This window comes from Alexandromys fortis, unplaced genomic scaffold (assembly GCF_014885135.2).
Source record: "Alexandromys fortis isolate MF-2015 unplaced genomic scaffold, M_Fortis_MF-2015_v1.1 scaffold_80, whole genome shotgun sequence".
NCBI classification, from domain to species: domain Eukaryota; kingdom Metazoa; phylum Chordata; class Mammalia; order Rodentia; family Cricetidae; genus Alexandromys; species Alexandromys fortis.
This window is the reverse complement of record NW_026068174.1, coordinates 6,608,865-6,636,544: the sequence shown is the minus strand read 5'-3', so window position 1 is coordinate 6,636,544 and position 27,680 is coordinate 6,608,865. Positions and strand designations below refer to the sequence as shown.

Sequence of the window (27,680 nt, the reverse complement as noted above, 5' to 3'; positions counted from 1 at the left end):
CTCATGTTCTCTTCCCCTCCTCCTCACCCCCTCCACAATCCCCAATGTTTGTTAGTTAGTTAGTTCTTTCAGAACAGGGTTTCTCTGTGTGGCTCTGCAGACCAGGCTGGCCTTGAACTCAGAGATCTAACTGCCTCTGCTGGGATTACATGTGCCACCACCACCCAGCTCATTTGTTGGTCCCTTCTTTCTCCTCAAAGGTTTAACTATATAATAAAATATCTATTAAACACCTTTATGCCATGGTTCAACATTTGCTTGTAAAGCACGTCCCATTATTTGATCGCAGAATACCAACCAGCCTGTAGTTCTACCCGACTGAGGTGGAAGGATCGCTGCAGCTTGACATGGTAACAAAGCGGGCACGCACGCCTCCTGCTGGATGTTCAACAAACTGCAGTCTAGAGGAACCCGGCCTTTCTTCGTCGGCGACCAACTAGAGCTTCTGGGGGAAGCGGCCGGGCGAGCGCACGCACAGCTTTCTGGGAAATGTATTTAGATGTTTGAAGTTAGAACTACAAATCCCGGCACGCCCTGCACTGGAGTCACCTAGTTGACAGGGGTGTTCTGGAGACCCTGAATCTTGTTGTCAGTCTTTTAGCAATGCCTTACAGACTCAAGTCAGTATTTACAAGAGGCTTTGGGGAAACATTGTAACTTCCTTGACGCTGGTGCACAGGCCAACTTTTGCTACCGCAGCTTCCTCAATGTGGCGAATCTGCCGCTGCATCACGATGGCTGGACACCTAAGCACTGGACACCTAAGCAAGCGTGTGGAATCTGTTGGGGGAAGTAGGACGCGAAAGGTTCTAGAGCTCCTACCGTCATGGCGGCGGCTTCCCCCAATGCCGGGGCTTCAGCTCCTGAGGCGGCAGCTTCTGCCGAAGCTCCGCTGCAGTACAGCCTTCTTCTGCAGTACCTGGTGGGTGACTAGCGTCAGCCCCGGCTCCTGGAGCCTGGCAGTCTGGGCGGGATCCCGAGTCCCTCCAAGAGCGAGGAGCAGAAGATGATCGAGAGGGTGATGGAAAGTTGCGCCTTCAAGGCTGTTCTAGCCTGCGTGGGAGGTGAGGCGAGGCTCGTGGGACCCCTGGGAGGCTGAGGACTTGGAGGGCCTTGGGGTTCCTTGCTAAGACCCCGCGTCTGGGAGGCGAATGACGTGTGGATCTCGACCTTGATTGCCCCCCGACTGCCTCAATGAACCCGAAGATGCCCCTCTCTCTCTCTCTCTCTCTCTCTCTCTCTCTCTCTCTCTCTCTCTCTCTCTCTCTCTCTCTCTCTCCTCTCTCTCTCTCTCTCTCTCTCTCTCTCTCTCTCTCTCTCTCTTCTCTTTTCTCTCTCTCTTTCTCTTCTCTTCTCTTCTCTCTTCTCTCTTCTCTCTTCTCTCTTCTCTCTTCTCTCTCTCTCTCTCTCTTGTTTTGTGATTTTTCGAGACAGGTTTTCTCCGTAGCTTTTGGTTCCTGTCCTGGAACTAGCTCTTGTAGTCCAGGCTGGCCTCGAACTCACAGAGATCCGCCTGCCTCTGCATCCCGAGTGCTGGGATTAAAGCGCGCCTGGCCGAAGATGCCTCTCTTGATCCTGGGGTTAGCATTCACTGTTGGGAATCGGAACGGAGAGTCAGAACTACTGCCAGGACCTGCAGATTGTTAAGTACCTGCTTTTGTTAATTCATTTGTCCATTCAAACAGTTGTGACTTAAGCAACTGTCGTGTGCTGGGCAGTGGGAATATGGGTGACAGTGACAGGAGCCCTGGTAGAGAATTTCTGGACCCCTGGCAGAAGAGTGCTGCAGACACATAGGGCATTGCAAATGCAAAGGTCCTCAAGCCAGAAGTTTGAGGTTCCAGCACTCGGGAGGCGGAGGCAGATGGATTTCTGTGAGTTCGAGGCTAGCCTGGTCTACAAAGAGTGTTCCAGGACAGCCAGTTCTACATTATACCCTGTCTCAAAAACCAAACCAAACCAAACCAAAAACCAACAACAAATGAAAAACTTAAGGCCAGTGTAATTAGACAGTCGGCGTTGGGTGGAATGGGACATTAGAAAAACAAACAAAACCCCACTAATTAACCATGAGGATTTGAGAACGTCCAGCACTCTTCCAGTGTACAGGGAAAAGGGTTAACTGTAACTGTAGATGAGTTTACATTTCTCGGGAATGAAAAGCATTTAAGAAATCCGAATAGCAGGAGGTCAAGTGGATAAAAGGGGCAGTCAGATCTCAGAGTGCCAGGCCAACCTAGAATTCCAGAACAGCCAGGAATTACATGATGCAGACACTATCTCAAAAATAAAAACAAAACAAAAAAGCAGACCAAACAAACAAAAATCTTAAGTGTAGTAGACAGAAGAGAGAGGTTTTGAGCTGGAGGGATTGGAAAGTAAGACATTTTGGGAGGGGAGGTGGTATCTAGTTTCACTGAACTTACATTGATCTTGTAAGACATCCATGCAGAAATGGCGAGGCAGAAAGTGCAGATGGTAAAGGGCTTGCTGTGCATGCATGAAGATCTCAGTTCAATACCCAGCTTCCCTGTAAAAGCCAGGTGTGGCGGGGGAGGTGGCTCAGGCCTCTAATCCCAGCACTAGATGAATTTGAGGTCAGCCTGGTCTACATAGCAAGCTTCAGGACAGCTATACAGACTATATAGACTATGTCTCAAATATAGATAGATAGATGGATGGATGGATAGATAGATGATAGTCATGCAGCTTTGGAGACAGTTACTTCTCTGAACTTTAGTTTAGAGAGGACAGCTGGGTGGTAGTGACACACACTTTTAATCCAGGCACCTGGGAGACAGAGGCAGGTGGATCTCTTGAGTTTGAGCTAGCCTGTTCTACAGAGTTCCAGGTCAGTCAGGACTACCTAGTGAGACCCTGTCTCAAACAAATAAAAAAGCTAGACAGGGGCTGGAGGGATGGCTCAGTGGATTGAGAGCACTGACTGTTCTTCCAGGGGACTGGGGTTCAATTCCCAGCACCCACATGGCGGCTCACAGCTGTCTGTGGCTCCAGTTCCAGGGGATATGATACCTTCATACCAATGCACATAAAATAAAGTTAAATAAATTATATATATAAAAAAAGCTAGACAAAGAGAACAATAACACCGACTTCCCAACTTGCTGTGACAGTTTTCCAGAGTGTGTGGTGACACCATAGGTGACGGTTACGAATGTTGGCATGGGAAGGGAATGGTATGCAAAGTCGGTAGCTGAGCTTGAGGGTGGCTGCTCTACAGAGAAACAGGGTTAAAGCTGAAAGACTGGAAAATGAAGAAGAAAACCTAGAAGAGTTGGGGGGGGGCTCCAAGTGTGACTGTGGAGGAAGCAGGGCTGAGACTGAGTAGTAAGAGACTAAAAAGGCCATCTTCAAGTATCCCAAGCCTCCCGAGTAGCTGGGACTACAGGCGAGTGCCACCGCGCCCGGCTTCAAGTATCCCAAAATGGTAGTCCGGAGTGTGTAGAACTCTTATCTCTGCTTGTTCCTAGGATTTGTCTTGGGAGGTGCATTTGGGGTCTTTACAGCCGGCATTGATACTAATGTAGGCTTTGACCCTAAGGACCCTTACCGGACACCAACCGCAAAAGAAGTTCTGAAAGACATGGGACAAAGAGGAATGTCATACGCCAAAAATTTTGCCATCGTGGGCGCCATGTTCTCGTGTACTGAGTGTCTGGTGGAATCTGTAAGTGCCTCTTCCTTCCTAAGAAATCCCTCTGCTGCTGTCACACACCTTTTCTGTCTTCAAGTTACAATCTCTCTGTAGCAGTGGCTGCCCTAGAATGGCTCCGTAGACCAAGCTGCCCCAGACTCACAGAGAGCTGCCTGACTGTGCTTCCCGAGTGCTGGGATTAAAGGCGTGCGCCACCATTCGCAGCCCCTCACACAGGAGCAGTGTTTGTGTTCTTCCTGGATTGCAGATTAGCAGTGTTAAGCCTTAGAGAGATGTGCTCAGTGTTTGTCACTCCCAGAGGAGCTGAAGCAGAGGAGCATGAGATCTGGGCCAGCCTGGGCTACATAGGAACACTTTGCCTCAAAACAAGCATTTTAAAATGTCAAAGTTTGGTCTTGATTAGTCTCTAATTGAACTCTTTACATATTTATAATATGGGGTTTGCTTCTTTTTTTTAATCTTCTATAGGCAAAAAGTGATCTTTTTTCCTATTTATTTGGTACTGGGGATTGAACTTAGGGTTTTATGCACAATAGGCAAGTGCTCTACCACTGAGCCACATCTCCACCCAGGTTTTATACTGGAGAGGGCCAATGAGATGGCTCAAAGGGTTAAAGCACTTGCCACCGAGTTCAATCCCTGGGATCCACATTGTGGAAGAAGGTCTCTGACCTTCACACGTGCTTACACACACAAAAAGTAAATAAAGAAGTAAGATTTAAAAAATTATACTGGAGAACGTAAATTTCGATTATCCCCAAATGCTAGCCTTGACTTCAACCCTCTGGTGCCACCTGCAGGAAACATGTATAAGCACATGTAACTCTTAGGAGCTGCCCTTTTGAAAACTAAGGGTTTCCCTTGGGTAGGAGTAAACTAGGCAGCAGGAAGCCCTTCCTCAGCTGTCTGGCCTGGCTTGTTTCCCTGGCTCTAAACAGCATCTCTCCACCCACAGTACCGGGGAAAGTCAGACTGGAAGAACAGCGTCATCAGCGGCTGCATCACTGGCGGAGCCATTGGTTTCAGAGGTTGGTAAACAGCTCTCGAGTGGTTTTCTTTTGTGGTCCAGGACAACGTGCTGATGTTGACATTTCTCAGCATGAGTGTTCTAAGGATGCTTGATATTCTTCCCTCTGACAAATAAATCCTGGCTGCTTCCATGTTCACTTGGTTCTAGGAACTTTAATATATATCTATCTACCTTAGGCTGTCTAATCCTTGGCACTCCAGAGATTTTGGACCAGATCAAATCTTCCTTTTTAAAAACTATTTTTATTTGTATGGGTGTTTTGCCTGCATGAATATGTCTGTGTACCACATGTGTGCCTGGTGCCAGAAGAGGGCATCAGGTTCCCTGGGCTGGAACTACATGTGGCTGGTGGGAACTAGACCTGGGTCCTCTACAGGAGGAACAAATGCTCTTTTAATTGCTGAGCATCTCTCCAGCCCCCGATAAATCTTTGCTGGTGTGTGGAATGAGATCATGTGCATTGTGGCCAGATGCTTATAGCTTTTGAGGATGGGATGACTGAAAGTGCCCCTGCTGTTCTCAAAAGCATGGGGAAATTACCCATGATTAACCATAGAGCTACATCTTCCATATTGAGTGTGTGAGATGATGATGTTCTCATGGGAAGTAGTATGTTGGCATGCAGGATGGTGCAGAAGCCTAGCTAAGTCACAGCCCCGAGCCCTCCATTTGTCCGCACCTGCAGGCTGTGCTGAGAATTCATTTCCTGCCATTTCAAGTGTCTGAACATTTTTCTTAATTGAATACTGTTGTCAGGGTTTTGCTTGTTTTACAGTCCTGGGAACCCCCAGGTCCTTGTAAACACTAAGCATAAATTCTAGTACTGAGCTACAGCCCCAACCCCAGTGGTCAGTGTTAATTTTGTATATGAATTATAACATCTGTGTCTTTCTGCAATTGGGGACTCTTAGATTCCTGCTGATTGGAATCTAAGTACACACTGGGCATGATGATACATGCTTATAAGCCCATTACTCAGGAGGAGTCAAGAGACCTTGTCTCAAAAGACAGGAGCTGGTTGAAGAAGAGGCTCGGTCCATCTCTGCAGCTGTGGCTTCAGAGGATCTGACACTCGTGTACACATGGCATTTACACACTCACACACAAATTTCAAATACAAGGGGCAGAGGGAACGACAGAGGAAAGCCAAGTGCAGCCATGCTCGAATGTTAGACTATCAGCTGGAAAGAAGCCAGCCCTGACTTCCTCCCTGTTCCAGTGTGGAGCATTGGCCTCAAGGACTTGAACTTTTCCTAGAAGCAGCATGTATTGTTGGGCCGCTCTCCATCACTCAGTTTGACTTACCCGAAGCAGAAGCCTCGTATCCTCTGAGAGCCAGTGGTGTGCTGTCAGTAAAGCTGCACTGGCTCCTCACTGCCATGCGTGGTTGGCAGAGCAGCTTTTGGTCTTCCTATAGTGTAGCTTTTTCAGAGCTGCTTTGATCACCTTCCCAGGAATTTATCCCATAAACACATCAGGGTATAAGGCCCTATGCTTTCATTTGATTTCAAGGGCCACTTCCCTCAACCAGTTTTCTTGACTTTGAGGGGCTAGTTCTATACAACTGGAAACAGTAATTGTCTAGAATGAGAACCAAGCAAATGTATAGTTAAACGAAGCACAGTGATTTGGATGGTATATGCTGCTTCATTGAAATCTTAATGAGACACTGAGTTTGAATGATTGAACATGCTTAAATTGGTTTCTTTGCATCTGTGGTGCAAAGTTTTTGGAAGTCCAGTATAGCACCTGTTACTATGGTAACACTGCTCGTGTTTGCTTTGCAGCTGGTGTGAAGGCCGGGGCCATAGGTTGCGGAGGTTTTGCTGCTTTCTCTGCTGCAATTGATTACTACCTACGGTGAAAGAAATGGCCTGAACGGAAGGAGGATGCCGGCCACCTTCAGGGCTCTTCTATGGAGCAGTTTCTACACGCTTGGCATTGCTTCAGGGGCGAAGCCAGTTGTTTCCTCTACAGTTGGTGGTGTGAGAGAACCACCTCACTGTTCTCTGCTTCCAGCCGCTGGAGCAGCTATACTTTTCTACTTCTGAATTCCAACCAGGTTTTTCAGTGTAGATGGTATGCCTCCTTGCAGTGAAAAGATCTGGAGGCAGCGTGTTGACTGTTAAGAATTGAGCTCGACCCAGGCTCAGTCCTGACCTCACTCAGCTCACATACTGCCCATAGCTAGGAAGCTCTTCTTCCTTGAGAATGTGTAAGCATTCGTCTTGAGTACCAGGGCAGGGCAAAGTAAACTTACGCCATCCAGGCAAGTATAGCATTTCAGTTAGTGTCTTTGCTGTCCTTGTTAAAAATAAGTATATGGGGGGCTGGAGAGATGGCTCAGAGGTTAAGGGCACTGCCTGCTCTTCCAAAGGTCCTGAGTTCAATTCCCGGCAACCACATGGTGGCTTACAACCATCTGTAATGGGGCCTGGTGCCCTCTTCTGGTCTGCTAGCATACACACAAACAGAATATTGTATTCATAATAAATAAAAAAATAAATATTAAAAAAAAAGTATATGGGGGCTGGTGAGATGGCTCAGTGGTTAAGTGCACTAGCTGCTCTTCCAGAGGTCCCAGGTTTGGTTCACATTGTGGTTCACAACAGTCTATAACTCAAATCCCAGGGGTTTAAGGCCCTCTGAGGGCACCAGGCACCACTGCTCATACATGTAGGCAAAATTCCCATTTCTTGGTTTTCTGTTTTAAAGAGCATACGTACTGTTACAAAGAGTTTATTTTTTTTAGCATTTGGTTCTCCCACAGATGTGGAGAGATTAGAAAACAGGGCTTGTGGAAACTGCACCTTTGTCACCAGCCACTGTCAGCTAGGCCTCTCCCCAGAAGCAGTCTAGCCATGTTCTCAGGTGTAACTCTTCTGCCTCTGTAGAGAACCCCATTGGGCTGGTGGTTATGCATGCAGCGCTGAAGCAGTGGCTTCAGACCCCAGCCCAGGTTAAAGATGCGGGAGTGTTTGCTGTGGTTATACTGCCAGCTCGGTCATTCAGTAACTACCGGCCCAAGTCAAATGTTGAAGGCCTGCGCACACCGTCCTTGTTCTGTGCCACTGGACTACGTTACTGCAGTGTGTGCCTGAGGATGGAATCAATGGACTCAGTCCCGCCCTCCCGTCAGCTGTGTATAAGGCCCAGGAAAGACCTGTAATGACTGCCTTCAGCCAGCAGTCAGTCTTTTCCCTGCTGTATACTAAGAACCGTTCCACGTTTTCTCTGCTTGCGTCCTCATCTCTACTCACCCTTAAGCGGAATTCAGAGAGTCCTGTATGTGAGTTATGACATCAAATCCAGAGCATTGCCTTTGTGCTAGTCCCTTGGAATGGGTGTGAGCTAGTGCACAGGGCTCATGTTCTTCTCTGCTGAATCCTTTTCATTCCCCATCTGCTGAGGAAAAAACCCAAGGCTTGGGTAGTCCACGCCTTTAATCCCAGTACTTGGGAGACAGAAGCAGGCGAAAATCTCTTTGATTTTGAGGCCAGCCTGGGTCTACAGAGAGAATTCCAGGACAGCCAGAGCTACTGTCTCAAAAAACGAAAAATTTTAACCCAAGGCTTCCAACATGCTACGTGAGTACTCTATTAGTGACTCTCTCCTTGCCTATAGCCCCCAGTGAATTCTGTATGATGCCTGCCTTGTTTTCATAAGCATGAGGCGTCATCACTGAGACCGGCTGAAGCACAGGAGTGTTTCCTACACCGTCCGTAAATTCTTCATCTAGGAACACCTTGAAGCAAACAAAGATGGTTTCTAGCTGGCACCTGTCAAAGTGTTAAGGTACCTGAGGTCTTTGACCAGCTGGTCTTCCACATGAGCCTCAATACAAGAAATGTTGCCATCACAACTGTCTTGGCAAAGAGGAGCCTCAGGGCTGACAGTAGACATCAGCTGAACAAGCCAGGCCTTGTCCACGTGGACTATTCAATCAAGGGGAGATGAATAGCTTCCTGTTTTAGATGGCTGGGGGGTCAGTATGAGCTCATAAACTAAACAGCAATTTGCAGACACATCTGTTCCTCATCTCTAGAATAAACAGTGTCCAATGGCTTTGGCTGGTCGAAGTCCCACACAAGCCCTACTGGCTCTCCTGAAGGAGAGAGTGGGCTCTTGGTGGGGAATGCAGGTCCCTGATAAGCAAATTCAACCAAAGGCTGCCATAACATGCCAATTTTGAGGGGAAAATACAGCTAAGTTAGTGGGAAGCCAATGGCCCACTTCTGCCATTTTTCCCAGGCACACCTGATGACCAAGTCCATAGAGAGTGTCCCATGAAGGGAATTACAGCAGCAAGGACTTGGGCATGTGTAGAGAGCGAGAAGAGATTTTACCCACAACTGCCACAAACCCCAAAAGTCAGAGGTTCAAGGATAGACAGATAAACAGGTTCCTGGAAGCATGTGGGTGCAGCTGGAAGGGTTTAAATATTTAGATTGGTGATCTTCCCTAGACGACTAAGAACACAAACATCCACACCACAGGGCTGAGTTTTGTGCAAATGTTGGGGCTTTGCAGTTATTTTTTTTTAATTAACATTTCCCTCTCACATGGTTTACATCAATTTATAATAATCTACATTAAGTTTAAACGGAACAGAGACAAAAAAAATATATCCATACCAACTTATTAGGGGTCCCATCCTACCTTATCAGCAAAAGCTGGCAGCCCTCGTTCACTGCCCAAGCAAGCACAGGCATGCCTGGGGTTCCTGGACCCTGTCTCCTGGTGCCCTGCTGGTAGTGTGGGGCTGCATGGCCCCCGTCTCAGAAGAAACACCAGATATTTCCTTGGTGCACCTCAGTTCAGGTCTGGCACCTGACTTGCCCCACTTGGGGTGGAATTTATAAATAATAGCAACCTTTAATATTTCGCAGCTCCTCCTCCAGCCTTCCTGCTGTTACATTGTCTATGCAACCTGGGGGCTGCAGTAGCTAATGCCCAGAAGCCAACATTCCTTGTTTCAAAGAGACAGGAGGCACTGTTTTGATGGGCTTTGATAATTTGTTACTGTCAATTCTTTGGAAGCAAGAATACCACACACCAGCACCTGAGTGCCAAGACGGTGGCTAGATGATGTGACCTCTACACTCAGAGGCATTCTCTTTCACCTGTTTGAGACAGCAAGGCTCCTTGTTAAACTGCTAATAGGCAGTTGGGAAGTTGGCATTCCTTTCTCCTGTATGCACAAACTGTACCGTTCTGTCAAAGGCAACAGGTATGAACAAGACCTGAAAGCCCTGCCTTTCACCTAGCAAACAACAGCTTGGGGGCCAGCAAACCCATCTTTAGACTTAGCCCTGAGCACACACAATGAGAGCTGGTCTCCCCAATCCTGAGGGCCAAGAATCAACTCTGCCACACAGAAGATCCAGGAAGCTGTGCCTAGCTCAAGCCCCTGTGTCAGGAGCACCTTTCCCTGCTAACTGCCACGGACTGGAAATGGTGCTTTGGGAATAAGTCTCTTTCTAGTACCAAGCAATAGGTTGCCAGGCTGGGAATGACACCTGCTGACTCCATGCTCTGGAGCCCCAGCAGAACACACAAGGGAGGCAGCCTGCCCCCCCAACTTCTAGAATACTTGGAATTACCCACAGGGTTCTATTTAGAAGCTGGGCCAGTGCCAGGGCAGGGCTGTTCCAGCTGGGTTGTGCCTTCTATTCCTAGGCTCTGGAGCACACATGACAAGGTGGCTGCCCCGTGGCAGTGCTTGGCTGTTGAGGGTGTAAGATCTAAGGCAAAAGTGCCACGAGGTATATGAGGTTCCAGGTTCCAGGACAAAGCCTGCTGTCATCTGGACACCTGACTCAGCCACAGATGTTGCCCTTCAGGAGGTCATGCTCCATCCACTAGGATAGCCTCTGCAGGTTTTTACGGTGAAGACTGGCTTCCCTTGACTTGCTGTCCATTCCATCCGTCTTGGTTCACAGCCTGGGTGCCCACCACATCCTCAGGTGCATTCCTGACCTCTCTCGATAGCAGGACACGTGTGAGTTATTACACTCAAAACAACACCAGGGGAAAGGAAACAGAAAATCCAGCAGTCGAAGAAACAGTTGAAGATGCCTCATGGTAGGCAGGAGATAGAACAGACAAACCCCAGAAAGGGCAATTCTCAAATAGAACATTCCAGAAATCAGCTCTCCAGCTCTGTGCTAAGCTGAGAATTAGTGTGTGTCTGTCTCCTTGTTCAACATTTGCACAGACAGCAAAGGAAGCAGGTGTGCTTCCATAGGTGGAGAGCAATGAGGCCAAGGGCGGCACACAGCACATCAGACAGGCCACCACTGCCCAGGGCCTCTGCAGAACTTTGCGGTGATGGAGCAAATCCCTCCATGCATGCAGCAGGCTGGGAAGATGGAGAGGGCAGAGACACTGCAGGGAGGCTGCAATCTGGGAGCAGGGCCAGGAGAGGAGAAGCTGGCAGCAGTTACACAGTGCAAAATAAAAGTCCCCAAACTGGACTCAGGCAGAAAGAAAGTGTTGGGAGAAATGAAAGAACAAAGCAGGCTGTCTGTGCCCACACCAGCTTGGCCACTACCTTTTCTGCATCACAAATATACATAAAACAATCTTGGACAGCACGGAGCATCAGACACACGCAAAGGTACAGAGGGTAGGAGCTGGGGTGTGGTGAGGAGGCTGGGGGCTGGTCAGCTGGCTTTGTACAAGGTGGCACAAAAGCTGCACAGGTTCCAGTTCTCGGAAGGTGGCTTCCCTTGGACTCTGGAGTGCTAGGCTGGGGAGTTTCTGTTGCAGTCTTTCAAGTCTATGTTGGGCCCTGGCTGGAGGGCTGGCTCTGGCCACCCCCACAGCTGCCCACCTCAGGCTACACATCTGTAGAGAAGTACAGTGTGTTCCGCTTCAGTTCTGCGAAGGAGATGGGGGGGTGCTGCAGGTAGTAAAGTAGGACCTGGACCTGTGGGGAAACAAGGAGACTGAGGTTGGGGTCCTCATGTTCCAGACCCCTTTCACCTGCTATGCTCAGAAGAAATGACTCCCGAGCTGCAACCAAGTCTGTTGTTGCCCAGGTCACTTCCATCCCAGGCTCATTCTAGCTTCTTCCCCTTTTTTCAGGCTCATTCTAGCTTCTTCCCCTTTTTAGGAAGCCCAGGTGGTTCCTTCACTCATTTACAGCACTAGAGGGTGCTGCAGGGCCAAGGGTCAGGGAGCCACTTCCATGCCTAAGTCAAAAGGGGACCTGACATCAGCTTTGGTTGGACAGCCTATCCTGGTGTTGAAGGTAGCCCAGGTAAGCCTGACCCTCAAAGTAACGCCGGGTTTTTCATACATGAGGTCAACCCTCAGTCCCGAAATCTTCTGTACCCGAGACTGAGGCCCTCGCAGGAAAACAGCTAGCACCTGGACAGGCATTCCTCAACTCTGACATAGCAGAGAAGGAGCTCTGCAGCCCTGTGCTTGGGCACCCTATATCCCACCAGTTCAGTTGCCTAGTGGGGAAGTGGGGCCTCTGAACTGCCTGGAGGCCTGCACGGTGCTGGTAGTACCTGGGCCATGACATCATGGGACCAGATGTCTGCAGCTGATGTGAGATGTGCTTTGCTCTCCACTTCTGAGGGTCTCAGTAACGTGGGGCCAAACACAGTGGCCAGGTTGTGAAGTGACATCTTGTTGATGGGTTCCTTCTCAGCAACCCTGGGAAAAGGAAGGAGAACAGAGAAGTAAGTCCCTCTTCAGCAGCCCCAGGAGACCTGGGGTGCCGGGAAGCTCAAGGCACCTGAAGAAGCTCCCTCAGGCATCAAGGGAGTAGTCACCTAGCTTCCCTTCCTACAGGAGGGAAGAAGGACGTTAGACTAGGGACTGAAGTCCCAGATGCACCCCAGTATATAACATACCCCTAGCTCCTAGGCTATGTGCCAAACTGATGGGAAACTGCCAAGTCAGGACTAACAACTATCAATGGCATCACCCTTGGCTTAGATAAAATCATTGCAATAAGATGGAGAATACATTGGGTGTGGTGGTGCATGTCTTTAATCTCAGCACTTGGGAGGCAGAGGCAAGTCAATCTCTGTGAGTTCGAGGCCAGCCTGGTCTATAGAGTGAATTCCAGGACAACAGGGCTGTTGTTACACAGAGAAACCCTGTCTTGAAAAACCAACCCCTCCCCTCCAAAAAAAGATGGCAAATACTACTGTTCTAAGAACTCTTCCTGTAATACTGTATACTGCCAGCCATTTTGAGGCAAGTAACATTATCCTCTCCACTGCAGAGGTGAGGAAACCAAGTACAGAGAAGTTAAGTGATTTATTCAGAGTCACACAGCTAATAGGTGCTAGAGCTGGCTTCTGAACTCTGAGCAGTCTCCCCAGGAGTACAGGCGTACAGTTATGGGGAGTCAACAGTGGGTAGGGCAGGGCAGGGCAGTGGCTAGCTGGGCCTGCACTTATGCAGGCTGTGTTGTAGCAGGAGCAGCTGTAACCAGAGGCAAGTCTGAGGCCCGAGTTCCCCACTGCATCTGAAGGGTATGCGCACAGGCTTACTCTAGCTCTTTCTAGAGTTTCCCTGCTTCTCTTACCAACAGACCAGGTACTCCACTGACATGTCCCGAGTGACAGTGGGAGCTGCCATCTGTGGCTACTGCCCAGGCAGGCTCAGTATCATCAAACACAAATCCTGGGCCTCCCCTGACTCCATACTAGGAGATGTTTCTGAGGCTTTGACACACACACCCTGGCCAGGGCCTCATCCTACTCTCAATGAGAGTCACAAATGTGCCCGCTGACTGCTTTGGAAATGGGCAAACGCAGGGAGCTGCACAGCTGGTTAGCACACACACAGACACACACACGAACCCACATGTGGGCCCAGTTCCCAGGGTGGAAAACCTAATGAATTTTCCCTTCCTATTCCCCCTTAGTGTGTCCTCCCCACAATGTTCACCAAAGTATTTGGGAACTGGTTGGGACTCTGTTCCTCGCCAAACCAGAGGGAGGGATATTGTCTCATGATGGGAAAAACAAGGCAGCAGCCTCAGCTGTGTCTGAGTCCCCACTGGCCCTCTAGAGGCTGGCCTGACTGAACTATGGCCAGCACCTGGGTAAGGGGATGAGCTCAGAGGAGCAGGTCTAATGTAGCAGGTGGATTTAGGAACACCAAGTCAGTGTCTGTGTTAGTCCTGGGCTGAAAAGTGAGTGATGAGGATACCCACCCTGTTACTGCCCTTTCTGTTCCACTTAAAAAATGCTACACTGGGCTGGTGAGATGGCTCAGTGGTTAAAGGTCCTTGCTGCCAGTTCTGATGGGCTGAGTTCAGCAAGGAGAGAACCAATTTCTACAAGTTGTCCTCTGACCTCCACATGCAAGCCATGGCACATACACATATATATATACACACAAAAAAATATGTAAATGCAAACAAAAAACTACACCGACTACATGGCTGCATCTGGAGCCCACAGATTAAAACCAACCTGAGGTCTGTGCTTCACCCACCACTCTAAGAGGGTCCCCTTATGTTTTCCAAGCTATTCTTGATTGTTCAAGCAATCCCCCTGCTTCAGTATCCTGACAACAGGCATGTGTCACTGTGCCATGGCCAATTACTTTAGGCTTCAATTAGGAGGTTGAAAACAATCACTCAGGCTTCTGTGGGTGGCCTAGCACAGGTCAGTACCCAGGAGGTGGAGTTGAGAAGATGGGTCTGGCAGGACAGGTGACAACTCTGGCTGAGCCCCACCTCTCCTCCTTACCTTTTCAAGTGTTCCAGCAGGAAAAGGAAGGTGATGAGGTTGGGGTCGGGCAGGGAGCGAAGTAGGTGCATCATGCAGTTCTCCTTGGCAGCAGGGTCTGACAGGGCTGCAGGAGGAGAAAGGGCTAGGGCAGGGCTTGGCTGGAGGGGCTGTCAGCAGCAGGTTCCCCTGGGACGTCCCACCATGGGTAACGTGGCTAGAAAGCAGGCTGGGGGAGCGGCCTCCTCCTTCCCTCATGAACTAGCCATTATCCCAATGCTGCACAAGCCGTACTCGGTGCTAGTTCAGCCGAGGAGCTGCACATTCTTACTAGGGGTGGGGATATTTCCTGTCCAACACTTCTGATGCTGGCACCTAGACTCAACAGCCTCCCCTAGCTTTCACATTCCCCATGGGGTCTGAAGCCTTGTCTGCCTCAGGAGAAGATGGGAGCATTGTGCCAGGCCTGGAAGTGGCCCATGTAGGTGGGCACAGAGGTCCACTGGCTAGTACCTGAGCAATCAGGAGAGCCATTCTGTGGGGATCAGGGTAGCTGTCCCCACTATATTACAGTTTAAACCCACTTCTTCTCTGGTCCTGGTAGCTACCAGCTCAGGGCCTTCTTTCCTAAATGCCTGTGTCTCTAGGAAACAGATCAATACATAAAGAGGAGCCACAAAGGGGACACACAGGCAGATAGCAAGAGCCCACCACACTCTTGGGTCCTTCAGCCACAGTGACAGAAAGTGCACTGGACACATCACTGGCAGTAGTTCCTGGGGCATCTCCTCCTGCCTGTCATTTCAGCAGCCTAGACTCAGCCCAGTTAACCCTCCCAGGATGCCGGAAACCTCACCGATGCCCTCCATGAAGGCTGGGTAAAGTCGGTCTGTGAGGAGTGGCTCAGGCAGTTCCCGAAAGTAGAGCTTGAGGGTACCAGCGATGGCGTTGATGTCCATGTCACTCAGCATCAGTAGGATGTCCTTGTTATCTGTACGGGAGGGGGCAAAGTCTGAGGCTACACTGACCTGAGACGGCTTCTCCTCAGTGGCAGCCCTCAGTACATCTGTCCCTCAAACCTCTTCCCACTGCACTTCAGCCTTTGGCTTCCCTTAGAAAGGCAGGCCATACATGGTGCCCACCAGCTCTGTTATGTCAGCTCACTCGTTATCTGTAGGAAAGGACAGCAGGGGACAGGCTTTCCCAGAAGAGGGGAGGGACATGACTTGTCTAGCTGGACTCATTGCTGCTGGCCTAGTTCAGGCACCCTGAGCACTAGATATGCTACCATTGCCTCAGCCTGACCCAGTAGGATGGAGAGGAGGAAACCGAGGGCCAGACCGCACCACGGAAGGGCTGTGCTGAGAAGACCTGCCCCAGGGTAATAGGGCCCAGAGACAGCAGGGAGGAGCCTGAGCCAGCAGTCAAAAAGGTCTCAGTTTCAGTTGAGGTTCAAAACCTTACGAGATGGGTAACCCGGAGTAAGGGACCCGACCTCTCTGAATGCTGTCCTTATTTGTAGCAGTGGGTAAGAAACTGAGTGGAGAGAGACTAAGTGAAAGACGTAGAACACGTAACTTGTCAGAGGACTCAGAAACAGCTTCCTTCATGCTACAACAAACTATAGGCCAAGACTTCCCTGCTCTCCACCCATGCCCACTGGGCCTCCCTACTCACTGGCTTCAAAGACGGCCTTCAGTGCCTGGATGTCCGTGGCCACCCCTGATATCCTGTAGATGCCAACCTCCTCGATTCCCCTCTTCTCCACCTCTTCCACACATTGTCTCACGATGTAGGGCACCTTGGAGCGCTCCCGCCTGTATGACATGGGTGCACAGGAGATGGAGGGAGGGAGCTTCTCACACTGGCTGTGCCCTCTAGCTCCCACAGCAGCATTAGCCCCTTGGGGTCAGGAGTCAAGGCAAAGAAGGCCTGCTGGAGAAGAGGTTTTCCCGTCCCGTAGAGCCTGCTTGCTGAGGTACTGCAATGAGCATGGGGAAGAAGTCTCAAAGACCGGCGAAAGACCACCCCACTGGGTTCAGACACCGTGGGCAGGAGCAGTTCAGTGGCAGAGCACTGCAGTAGCAAGCGTGAGACCCTGGGTCCGCACCCTAGCAATGCAATAAGAAAATCCTCCAGGGGAAAGGAAAAACAGCAAACAAAAATGTTCACGGGGAGGCTAAGCAGCTAATTCATATGACCAGGGTGGGTCAAGAGCTGGGAACAAAGCGCCCAGAGGGGCAGAGTGACCTAACGGGCGTGGCCCTTTCCCAGCCGGCCACCCTCTGACTCCAGCTTACTGCTGCCAAGCCCACATGTGGGCCCACGGTCACTGTCACTTGTTTAGTGCAGGAAACACTCTGGCCTCCCTTGGGACTATGCACTGTCTCCATGTTGGACTCCTTATTTCTAAAACCTCCTGGGAGCCATTTCTGGCCTCCACACTGTTTGCCTGTGGTGACTGACTAGGCTGCTGGCACGGGCAGGGGCTGGAAGGTGGGATGTGGCTGGTACCCAGGTACCCAAGCTATTCAGTCTCCAAGGCAGCACCTACTTGGTCACCACGCTGATCTTCACTCCAAAGACACCAGTCTGCTTTTTGGATGGGGTCCTCTTCAGGCTCATGTCACGGCTGGTAAATTTCATGGAGAATTCCACTTTGATCTGGTCAGGGGGTGGAGTAGGTACAAATCCCCCAGGGCATGAGTGTTACCAAACATAGGGTCTCTTTCCCCAGGACTGTAAACAGGGCTACCCTTAAGCTGGCAGGGCTCCATGCACACCTGCAATTGGGATAGGGAAGGGTGTGGCCAAAGAGAGGACACTGGACTGAGGGAGGTACAAGCTGCCTAGCGCCCAGGGGAAGGTGGCAGGAGGGTGCCCACCATGGCTCCGATGTCCTTACCCCGTTCATTTCAATCACATCCGTATGCCAGTTCTTGGTTTCCACAGTCTGCGGATCCAGCTGCGGGGGAGAGAGGGAAGGAGGACAGGTCAGAGCCCAGCTTCCCCATTGGTCAGCAGTTGCTTCACAAGACAGGTAAAGGGTGGAAAAGGCAGAAGGCTAGATGCTGATCTTGAAATCAACCTGTTGAAGTAGCCTGAGCCCGCAGTCCCCTCCCCTCAGTCTTCCCTAGGGGAGGACCCCTGATTCGCCGTGCTGGCTCCTGACCACCACTACAGTCAGATGGGCCTCGTCACCATGTCACAGACACAACTACACACTAAGAGAGCACAACACATTCGGCACACTTAGACGGGCATGGGAATGAGGGGATACCAGGGCTTCCCGATTTCCTGGCACCTACCAGAAGAATGGAACACTAAAACCACACTGTGCCCATGCGTTCTATATCCCAGCCACCCCTAACCCCTGCATGTTTTAAACTCAGCATTACTATGCCAGGTTTAAGTAGCTGTAAAGAATATCATTTCCAGGATAATATAAATATTGACATCTTCAAATGATGACGTCATTCTTTAAGTGTATGCAGTGGAATCTAATTACCACAGTGATTCAACACCCACCATCATCCACTTAAACACAAGAATGAGCTCATCTCTTGAGGTGACAAGGCCCCTCTCCTTCAAGGGATCAGAGCTGATGCAACTCCCCCTGCCCACCTTTTTCCTGGTCAAGTCTCTTCAGGGGTACATGTGCCTAAACAGGACACTGTACCCACAGAAGAAAGAAATGACGTATGCGGGTCAGGCCAGGTCCTCCAGCGTCGGTGACCTCTGATGGGGTCTGGGCTATCTATACCTGGCTGGCTCTGGGCCTGCATCTAGGCTGCAGAGGCTCGAGCCCTGTGCCCAGCAGTCAGTGTGTGCACAGAGGAGGAATGGGACTGAGACTAGAATGCAGCATGTGGAGATCTTCCTTGGGCAGAGCCCCTGCCCACAGTGGGACAGCTGCCAGCCTGATTGTTGCCTAGGGCCTCTCATTCAGAAGCTTGACGCCAATGACTCCAGACAGTCCCAACAGAAAGAAGCCCCAACTTTGGCCTTACTTTCCTGAACTTCCCTTCTTGCCCAACTTTTGCTCACAGATCCCCGACCTGCAGCACGGTCTGTTTTTTCCCAGTTCCTTTACTACATCTGGACTGCTGGGTGGTAGAATCAGGGCCTCTCTCTGACCTGATTCTATCTCCCAGAAGTGGCCACACAGGGTAGGGGGATCTCAATTGCCCTTCCCCAGCTGACTGAGACAGATGCGTCCCTTGCTTTGGAGAATTCTAAGACAGGGTCTTGCTGTGTGACCCTGGCTGCTCTCGAACTCTCAATCCTCCTGCCTCAGCCTCTTGAGTGCTGAGATTTCAGATGCATACATTCTTGTCTACTTACAACCAATCCTTCTGAAAGTAAGTCTAAGCACTGGCGGAAGTCTCAGGCTGTTTGATGGTCCTGACACCTAGCCAGATTCACTGTATATCCCTTTCCTGTGGTAGTACCCTAAGGCCTGGCACGGCCTCTTGACAGAGCCAATGGCTCCCAACCCCTGGAGTGGCATCTGGACTTACCCTGAGTTTAGAAATAGCAGGGATTAGTGGTCATGGCTGACCTGGGGCTCCCATTCTACCTCATGAATTTGGGTGGGTCACCAAGACTCCACGAGCCTTGACTTCCTCACAGTGGTAGCCATGCCTGTCTCACAAGGCTGCCTGACAGTGTGAGCATTCCGTGTTATGTCTGACACTTTGACAAATCTTTTGCACACACATCTCAGTTAATCATCATAACCCACTAGTGTGGTTTAAGTCTTCATAGTTGTTCCCATTCTGAAGACGAAGACACAGAGACTCAAACAGTACAAGGAACCTACCCAGTATCCAAGACCTAGGGAATGTGCGCTGGGTGCAGGCAAGTCTCCCCGACTTACTCTCTTTGCTCAATCTGTAGGATACCATGCACCATGCCTAACCTGGCCCCTGCACTTTGGAGTGGTGGCTGGTGGCAGCATGATTCTCTCAGAAGCAACAACGGGCCTCTTGGTGTGGAGTCTGGTGTCTAACTGCTTCTAGAACAAACTTCCCGTTTCCTCTCTTCCCCACATGAGTCTGCTTTCCTGGAAGCCTTTTTTTTCCCCCCAAGACAGGGTTTCTCTGTGTAGCCCTGGCTGTCCTGGAACTCACAGAAATCCACTGCCTCCCTAGTGCTGGGATTAAAGGTGCCACCCCCAGCACCTGGGAGCTGAAACAGGTAAAGTACCTGCTGATGCTAAGGTCTAGCACTAGCTTGTTGTGGGTTCACGTGCTCCAACCTTCCAGGACAGCTGTGGGTAAGGCACCGGTCTTGTTTTCTTTGAGTTCCCACTACTACCATGTCCTTGGTTCCTGCCACAGGTGTGCCCCTAGTAGCCCCTTAGAAAGACCTGCTCGGCTTCTCGGTACCCTGACAATGATGATCAGTTTCCCAGGAGGCCTGCAGCCACGAGAAACCAAGTCTATTTCAGGACGTCATTTAAATACAGAGAAGGGAGGGTGGGGAGCCGAAAGGGACATGGCACATTTTCCAGAGAAATGATGCTGCCTGAGCTGCTGTGACTATTTATAACCCCTGGGAACTGTGGACTCTGCTATTTCCTGATTAGATTAGTGCTCAGGGTGCAGGAGCCAGCCCCAGGGATGTCAGTCAGAGGGGACAACCATTAGTCCCAGATGACAGGTGCCATCCATGGGTCCCAGGCACAGGTGCTGAGTGGAAGATATCAGACCATCTCAAGGAGAAAGGCAGATGGGGCTTATGAGGGGCTAGGTGGGGGAGAGCCACAGGTAACAAACCTGCAGTGAGGCTCCTCCAGGGTGGAGCTAGGCAAAAGAGAAACAGGTCCCCAAACTCCTTAGAGGACGTTGTTAAGCAGTGGTCACACACACACACACAACAGTCCAGCTGCCTGTGCATTTAACATCAGTCCCCACTGGGGCCACACATCCTGCCCTGTCCCTGAGAGAAGTGGAGGTCTTTAGACTACTGTCCAAGAGTGCCCCAGCCCAGGAGCCACAAAATGCAGGGGCTCTGCTAGAACCCCCACTCGCTGTCACTCTTTTTAGACCAAAGGGACCCTGTATTTAGCATAGGAAGCACCAACATGGTCTTAGAAGGGTGAGGCTCAGAGGCTCCAAGGACAGAGGACACGCAGTATGAGTTTGGGGAACATCCTCAGATGTGAAAGCCCTTTCTCCCCAGGCCCAGTTTTCACGAGTCTGGGCAGGTAACCACATCACTTCTTGACTACTTCCCGGTGCCTGGCTTAGAAGGCACAAAGCAGTTCTGTCCTTCTCTCACCACTGGCATCTCTTTTCCTAGTCTCTATCAGTTGACAAAGCCATCTTCAGGCCCGAATCCTCCCGACGGCTGGACCTCGTTCCACTATACCACACAGCTAGCCCACCAGGGAGTGATGAGTGTGGTTGCTTCACCTTCTCACATGCCCTCACGTGGGCTGCTTAGTCTTCGGTAAGAGGCCTGTCTAGGAGCAGCTGGGGACCAAGAGAAAGTCTGGCTTCCATGGAGAGCAGCAGAGGTATGAGCAGTCCTCAGGAAGCAGAGCCCTGGGACGCACCGAGGGGCTCAGCAGATGATGCACGCCCTGATGACAATGTTCAGCAAGGCTCTAGGCCTCCACCTCCAAAAGTGGAACCCCCTTTCTATGAGCCCCCTCCTATTATTGCCACAGTACTTGAGACCAGAGGCTGTGAGGAGTTCAGTCTCCTGCACAAGCCCCTGACTTCCTACCCCCAGGAACGTTGTTCCGGCTATTCCTACTTTACTCTGCCTGTGGCCTCCTGAGACTGAGACCCACCCTTGTCCTTTTCTGGAAGGGAATAGACCCCCCCCTCCAGGTCTTAGAGATTTATAAAAACAAAATGCTCTCTAACCAGGGCAGTAGATCCAGTGTGCTAAAGCCGCTCTGCTAAGAGGCGTGCGAGCGCCACACCACATCAAGACCCTCAGTAAAATCAGCTGCAGCTAGGTACTAACAAAAGGTAGTCTGGGTGTCCCTGGGGGACCAGGCCATGGAGGTACCATGTTTGCTGTGGGTATGGCTCTGATACCAAGGGCCACAGTGGCGGCCTCGGGATGACTGTTCCTTGCCTGCAGTACAGTCACAGGCTTAGGGCTGGATCCCTTGGGAAACTAAGCCAGCCTGTCATTGGGACATACCACAGGCGTGAGAGGCACAGCAGGGCAGGCGGTGGGGAGGGAATCTGCCAAAAGACAGCCTCGCCTTCCTGCAGCAGGGCACTTAAGATTCTGTCAACGTGGCTGCTGAGCTCGGGGAAGGGCAGAGGAACATGCCTCTATCCTGCCTTCCAGCTCAGCAATTGGGTCAGAAAAGAGCAGGGTCAGGCTCAGGAAATTGTCGCTTCATCTTCCCAGTGGCCTGGCAGCCTCACTGTGAAGCCCAGCCAGTTCTGCCTTTCTAGCCCTCTCCCTCTGGAACAGGCACAGCGGGGCTGGCCAGGCTGCTCTGAAGGTGCTCTGTGGCCAGTCTGCCCATCTGCTCCAAGCCAGCCACAGGTGCTAAGCTGACTCCCATCCTAAAATGCCCGGATGAGGCCCCTTTGCTTCTACTTGCTTCCCCTCCCCCTCTCAAGGACTTTGAAGTTCCCAGGGCCCACATATGGAAGGGGTTTAGCAGCTCTGAAGGAGGCTTTTATTGAAGCCAGGTTAGCTTCTTAGTCCCATAGCAACCTGCCTTTTCCAGCGCTCCACTCAGTGTGCTCAGCCTATCCTGTGTAGACCACACTCTTAGCTTCTGGTTGGGCATGGCTGAACTTTGAGGAGAAGCAAACAAAACTCAAAACCGGACCACTTCTGGACCTTCACCTCTCCCCTAGCCCTGGGGCTCTGCCAGGGCCTCCCCTACTCAGGGCCAAGCTTCAAGTGAAAAGAAAGTATTTTACCCTGCCCTTGCCAGGGCCATGCTGGGGTCAGCAGGGCGGAAAGAGCAGGGGCAGCAGCCCTGTCTGGAGGTGTTTAGGGCCAAAGCAGCAGAGGCGGCTCTCAGCTGCCTGAGGCAGCAGGCTTTCCAAGGTCCATGCCGGCTGCTGTTGAAATGCCAAGGGTCTGGAAGACCACTATGGCTCAAAGGCCTTGACTTGCAGTGGTTTCATAAGAATTATAAAGTCCTTTTCTAAAACTGACTTTATCTCTCCACCCTGACTAGGAACATTTTTTTCTAGGTATAGAGCCTACTTCTAGTGAAAATGGGGACACTGGCAATTCCACTGTGCAGCTCTGAACAGACTCCTCTCCAGGCCTCACATCTGCTCCGAGTCTCATGTTCACATACATCATCAACAGCATCCCTGTGACCGCTGAGATAGAGCATGTTGGGCCAAGTAGCACATCCTACCCACAAGGCAGCTAGATGGGCAGGAACCCTGCACCTCCACAAGTTCCCATCTAGGTTATCAACTGGCCGCATGGCCACCCTGATAACTGGACATCTGAGAAGCAGCCCCGGGGCCTGAGGAAGTTCTGGGCTTCCTCCTTGGAGGCCACATAAGGCTGTTGGTATAGGTGAGATCCTATATATAGAGCCCAGCTGCTTGGATTTAAGAGCCAGCTCCTCTGTTAAGCACCAAGTGACATCATCTAGGTCATTCTCTAAGCCTCCGTTCCCTCATATATAAAATGGCAAGGATAATACTAGCACTTACCTCAGAGAAGATCAAGAGCTAAAGACTGATGCCGGTACCCCGGTCACGCTCAAAACACATCAACATTACTAAGTTGTGCTGAAAGGCTCTAGCGGCTTCCTTCTTGGTTGCTGACAGTCCCTATGCCTTCAACTGTGTTCCTTCCACTCTGCATAACCTTTGCCTGCTTGTGAACACACCTGCTCTAGGGCTTTAGTCCTGTAGGTTACTTCTTAGTCTGCGCTGTCCCTAGATCTTTCATAGCTAAACCCATCAGAGTCCATCAGTTAAATTCTCCAGGCTAAACCTCCAAACCCTTCCATTCTATTTCATTACCCCATTTTCTTTTCACAAACCATCCAGCCTGAAATGACCCTCCTCACTGACTGACTTCTTTAGATCAGGCCTCCCTGCCTGGCCCTCTATATCCCTGGGCCCTGTACACAGGAAGTACTCCATCAACATCCGTGCCCCAGGATGTAGGGTAGGGACAGCTATAGCTTTCTACCAGGCTTCCTTCAAGACAGGAGCCAAACACTCCCATTTGCCTCTCTTCTCCCATATCCAGTGAATGGCTGGCCATGGCCCACGTGCACCCATGTGACCTCTCCCAGCCAGATTCTGCTGCATGTGAGGGTTTAAAGCTTAGGGATGAAGTCCTAGCCAAGACCATCATATGAGCTGGATTCACAGAGATCAACCCATTCAGTTCCTTCTCTGCACCGACACCAGAAGGAAGAGGTTTATCCAAGGTCTTGCAGCAAAGTTAAGCTATTTTTCCAGGACTGAAAAAAAATGAAGCCCCTTGGCCCCTACCAACCCAGCACACGTTTCAAGCGAGGCTGGGCTAGGGGACATTTCCTCACACACCTTTCCCTTTCTGCAGAAGCCCAGGAATAGCTCCTATGGCTCCCGCGAGACCCAGGACAACACACCTGGTCTATGGCTCCTGGAAACCCAAGACTGATATGGGCTTTCTCCTGGGCATTGAGCGGGTCCCAGGAGCAGGGTGTGTGTGTGTTCCTCTAGGCCACCAGGGAGCTGACAGAACGCCAGTGTTCTTTCCTGCACCGAGCATGCTGTGACAGAGGAAAGGAAGACAAACAGTCCCTTGTCAGCTCAGCAGAAGGCTAAGTCCCTGTATATGAGTGTCCTTCGCCAACATGTGGCAACACCCCCAGACAGCACGTGCAGAGGTTTTAGAGACCCTTCTTAATTCTCTCCACAGCGCTGTCCTTCTGGGCCTGGGACCTCACTATCTCTGCACTACTGTAGCCCTGGAAGCCAGCAACTCTGGCCTTTGAGGAACCACTCTGGTTGGCAGGCTCAGCAATCCCTCGTCCAAGACCATCTAAAAGCAGGGCACCAAGCCCAGGAGGGCCAACTGGTCACTCTGTGTATAGGATCAGACATGTTGGAGAGCACCAGGGAGGCCTGGCACTTACTTCATACAGTACCAAGAACTAAGACATCCCAGGTGCCAAAAAATTTGACAAGTTCATCCTAAGCAAGGGCTTCCATCACAGGGTTTATGAATCCTGTGCAATGCACACTGTACAGGTGGCTGTGCATCTGCATGGGGCTACAGTGCAGCAGATATGCAGAGTCAGGGACTCTGGAGAGACAGCTCAGTGGAAAGGTGGGGGAACTGGGGTTGAAAGACTATTCATGTGGTTCCAGAGCTGCTCACTCCAGGAGGTGTAAGCACAGGGTCCCAGGGTCCCACCTGCTGGTCTGACCACAGTCCTGTGCCCACAGAGGGCTGCAGGGTCTCTAGTCCTGGGGGAAGTGCTCTTGCTCTTTTGCCCATGGTTGAAGGAATACTACAGGGACATGGCTGGGTCCGTGAATGGAAAAGGCAAACTCACAAGTTTCTTTTCTTTGATAAGAAGTTAGGGAGGATGGCAGTAGGGTAGAGCATCAGCAGCCAGAGCCAGGGCAGAAGCTTTTAACATCTCTCCTCCTCCTCCTCCTCCTCCTCCTCCTCCTCCTCCTCCTCCTCCTCCTCCTCCTCCTCCTCCTCCTCCTCCTCCTCCTCCTCAAAAAGGGTCTTATTATGAAGCACAAGCTAGACTCAAACATGTGCAGACTAGGATTACAGGCTTGGGCCACCACATGCAGTGTTAAGGTCTCTCTTCACCTTCAGAGCCACAATGAATGAATGAGCCCAATGTGTGTATCTTATATCCTGTACTCTTGAACCCTCAATGTAAGCAACAGCTAGGAATGGCTAAGTGAATGTCTTGGGATGTGCATATTGTATGCACACCTATGCCGGAAAGATCTGACACGCTAGAGGGGACTAAGGAGCTGCCCTGTCCTAACAATGGAATCCTCTTCTATGGCCCTCCTAAGCGCTAAGGTAGCCCAGACAAGTGACCTCAAGGCCCTGTACCTTGTCTTTTCTCAGGTATGGACCACTCTGACCCTTTATGTAAGCAGCGTGGATTAATGGCCATCACAGAACAGGTATACTTAGCAACACCAGCCCCACTCTTGCCTAGAGAAGCTCTTCTGGACTTCTCAGGCCCACATGGCCACTCTTTGAAACAGAGATAAAGGCCCCAGAAGCTTCCCTTAAGTCTCCTCTGCTCTCCCTATCTTCAGTTCAACCTGAATCTCCACTTCTGGCCAGTATCTGGTCTGAATGAGAAGCATCTTTGTCGTGGGTGAGTGAAATATTAAGAGTCTTCACTTCCTCACCAGACAAATGTCTCTGGCCTGGCTTGTTTTGGGCCTCTTACTTAGCCTCTGTGATTCCCACAAGGGACCCTATTAAAACCTTTGGCTGTTCCAGGATTAGGAATGTAATTCCTCCTTCAGTCCCTTCGCCTCTTAGGTTCAACTTAAGAATCTAGACCCAGGCAGGATAGGAGGAAGGGCAAAAACTCTGAGCTTGCTCTACTTGAATATGATTGGAAAGAGGAAGTAAAAGGAAGGAAGGAAAGATGGAAGGAAAGAAAAGAAGAAAAATGCGAACTGAAATGTAAGTTAAATACTGCGCGTCCCGGCAGAACCCACAAAGCCAAATGCCACGTGTGTCGTCTGCTAAATGCTTGCACAACAAACCAACTGCCAAGCCAGGGCCTAGAAGGAAGCTTCAGCCCCAGAACTCTCCTGGTGGACAGGACAAGAGGAACCTACTCCAGCAATGCCCCTAGGCGAGTCCCTGTACCTCTGCCTCCATCCCTCCAGCAAACAGAGGTTTCACACTCCATTGTAATATCAGGACCTTTCTATCCGAACAGACTTTTCAGCCCCAGTGTCGGGTCCCAGAGGAGTCACCCTTCTCTCCCCTCTGGCTTTTAATGGTTTTGGTTTAGAGGGGAGCAGAAGCCCACAGGTATCTCAGCATCCATGACATCAAATTCTTAAGGTATGGTTAATGAATTAATAATGTGATCGCTCACGCCAGGCTGGGCAGAACCTTCCCCCCGCCCCACCTGAAGTCCTGCATAATCAATCTCGGCACCTTTAGCCTGGCAGTGAGCCACTCTGAAATAAGTAGGCTAACTCGGCTTCAGAAGGAAGGGAAGAACAGGTGTCACCCCCCCCCCCAACCTACTGGCCTATGCACAAGATAGGCTCAGGAGGGCGGATGTCCCTCTGTCACCTGCAGTATCAATGACACCGACACCCTTCGTCACACAGCATGTGCTAGGGGACTGAATCACCAGCTACACGGCACAGCCCTGCGCCATGGCCATCCTGCAGTCACACTGACACCAACAAGCTCGCAGCCCAGCACCTAGCTGGTCCTCCACCCTCAGCCAGAGATCACAAGAGAAACAACTGTCAGATACCACCGAGAGTCGAGCCAGCCAATGAGTCCCTAAAGTGACTTCTGTTCTGCCAGCCACAAACGAAAGAAGTGAAAGCGTGGCCTTGAAGGTTTAGAATTTTAACCCTACCTGCCAGGCATCCAGGGAGGCAGGTAGACAGTACAAGGATCTGACTGGCTTAGTTTTAGGTCAGGAACCTGCTAAAGTGGTTTCTGGCCAGCCTTGAGGTATGGGAATGGTGTCTGCTGGCCTCAGCAAGCACTAGGAGAGGAGGACAGGGTGGGGATGGCTCCAAGCTGCCGGCAACAGACAGCTGCCTCAGCACAGAGGGGCTCTGGGAGCTGCCATGGCCAGTAGGGCTCTGCTTGCTTGGTCCCCAGGGAGACTGAAGGTGACACAGGGGCCAAAGCAGGACAGCTCAAGTTGCTGCCCTGCCCAGCTCTTTCCAGGACTGATGTCACCTCTATAGGGTCAAATATGCCTCACTGGACGGAGATCAAACCAAGCAGGAGCCAATGGGCCCAAGACCATCCTTCTTGTCAGGTGCTGGCTGACACAGACCTCAGCTGAGGATCTTCCTCTGAGCCACAAGGAGACTTGCAAGTCCCATCACAGACTCCATGTCCCTCAACCAAACTGAAGGATCTGGCCAACCGGAACCGGCACCCTGTAACAACTTAGGCGGTTGATCTCGTCTGTGGAGTTATCAAACGCTTACTGTGTGCTGGGCACTGGGTCTGGCTTCTCCTTGACCGCCTGAGGCCGGGCCTACAGCCAGCCCCAAGGCAGCCCGCCCAGCTGCAGGATAGTCAACTTCCATCTCAGACTTTAATCCCAACTCAG

General features: G+C 50.9%; 2 protein-coding genes across 7 annotated transcripts in view; one reads left to right on the top strand and one right to left on the bottom strand.

Annotated features, from left to right (window-relative positions):
* Positions 1-576: 576 nt before the first annotated feature.
* Timm22 (translocase of inner mitochondrial membrane 22) lies at positions 577-7,228 on the top strand. The gene is given in 4 exon segments (XM_050128669.1): positions 577-1,064; positions 3,492-3,688; positions 4,632-4,704; positions 6,494-7,228. Coding segments are annotated over 4 exon segments (585 nt in total). The 5' UTR covers positions 577-826; the 3' UTR covers positions 6,571-7,228.
* Positions 7,229-9,205: 1,977 nt separating this feature from the next.
* Abr (ABR activator of RhoGEF and GTPase) overlaps positions 9,206-27,680 on the bottom strand; it is a 199,698-nt gene continuing 181,223 nt past the window's right edge. For all 6 annotated transcript variants that reach the window (XM_050128662.1, XM_050128663.1, XM_050128664.1 and 3 more), the window contains 7 exons: positions 17,316-17,375; positions 16,965-17,074; positions 16,088-16,227; positions 15,267-15,401; positions 14,432-14,537; positions 12,227-12,374; positions 9,206-11,637 (listed from right to left, as the gene is read on the bottom strand). In XM_050128662.1, coding sequence (XP_049984619.1) covers positions 11,548-11,637; positions 12,227-12,374; positions 14,432-14,537; positions 15,267-15,401; positions 16,088-16,227; positions 16,965-17,074; positions 17,316-17,375 — 789 coding nt within the window. In that variant the 3' untranslated portion in view covers positions 9,206-11,547. The remainder of the gene's footprint in view (positions 11,638-12,226; positions 12,375-14,431; positions 14,538-15,266; positions 15,402-16,087; positions 16,228-16,964; positions 17,075-17,315; positions 17,376-27,680) is intronic.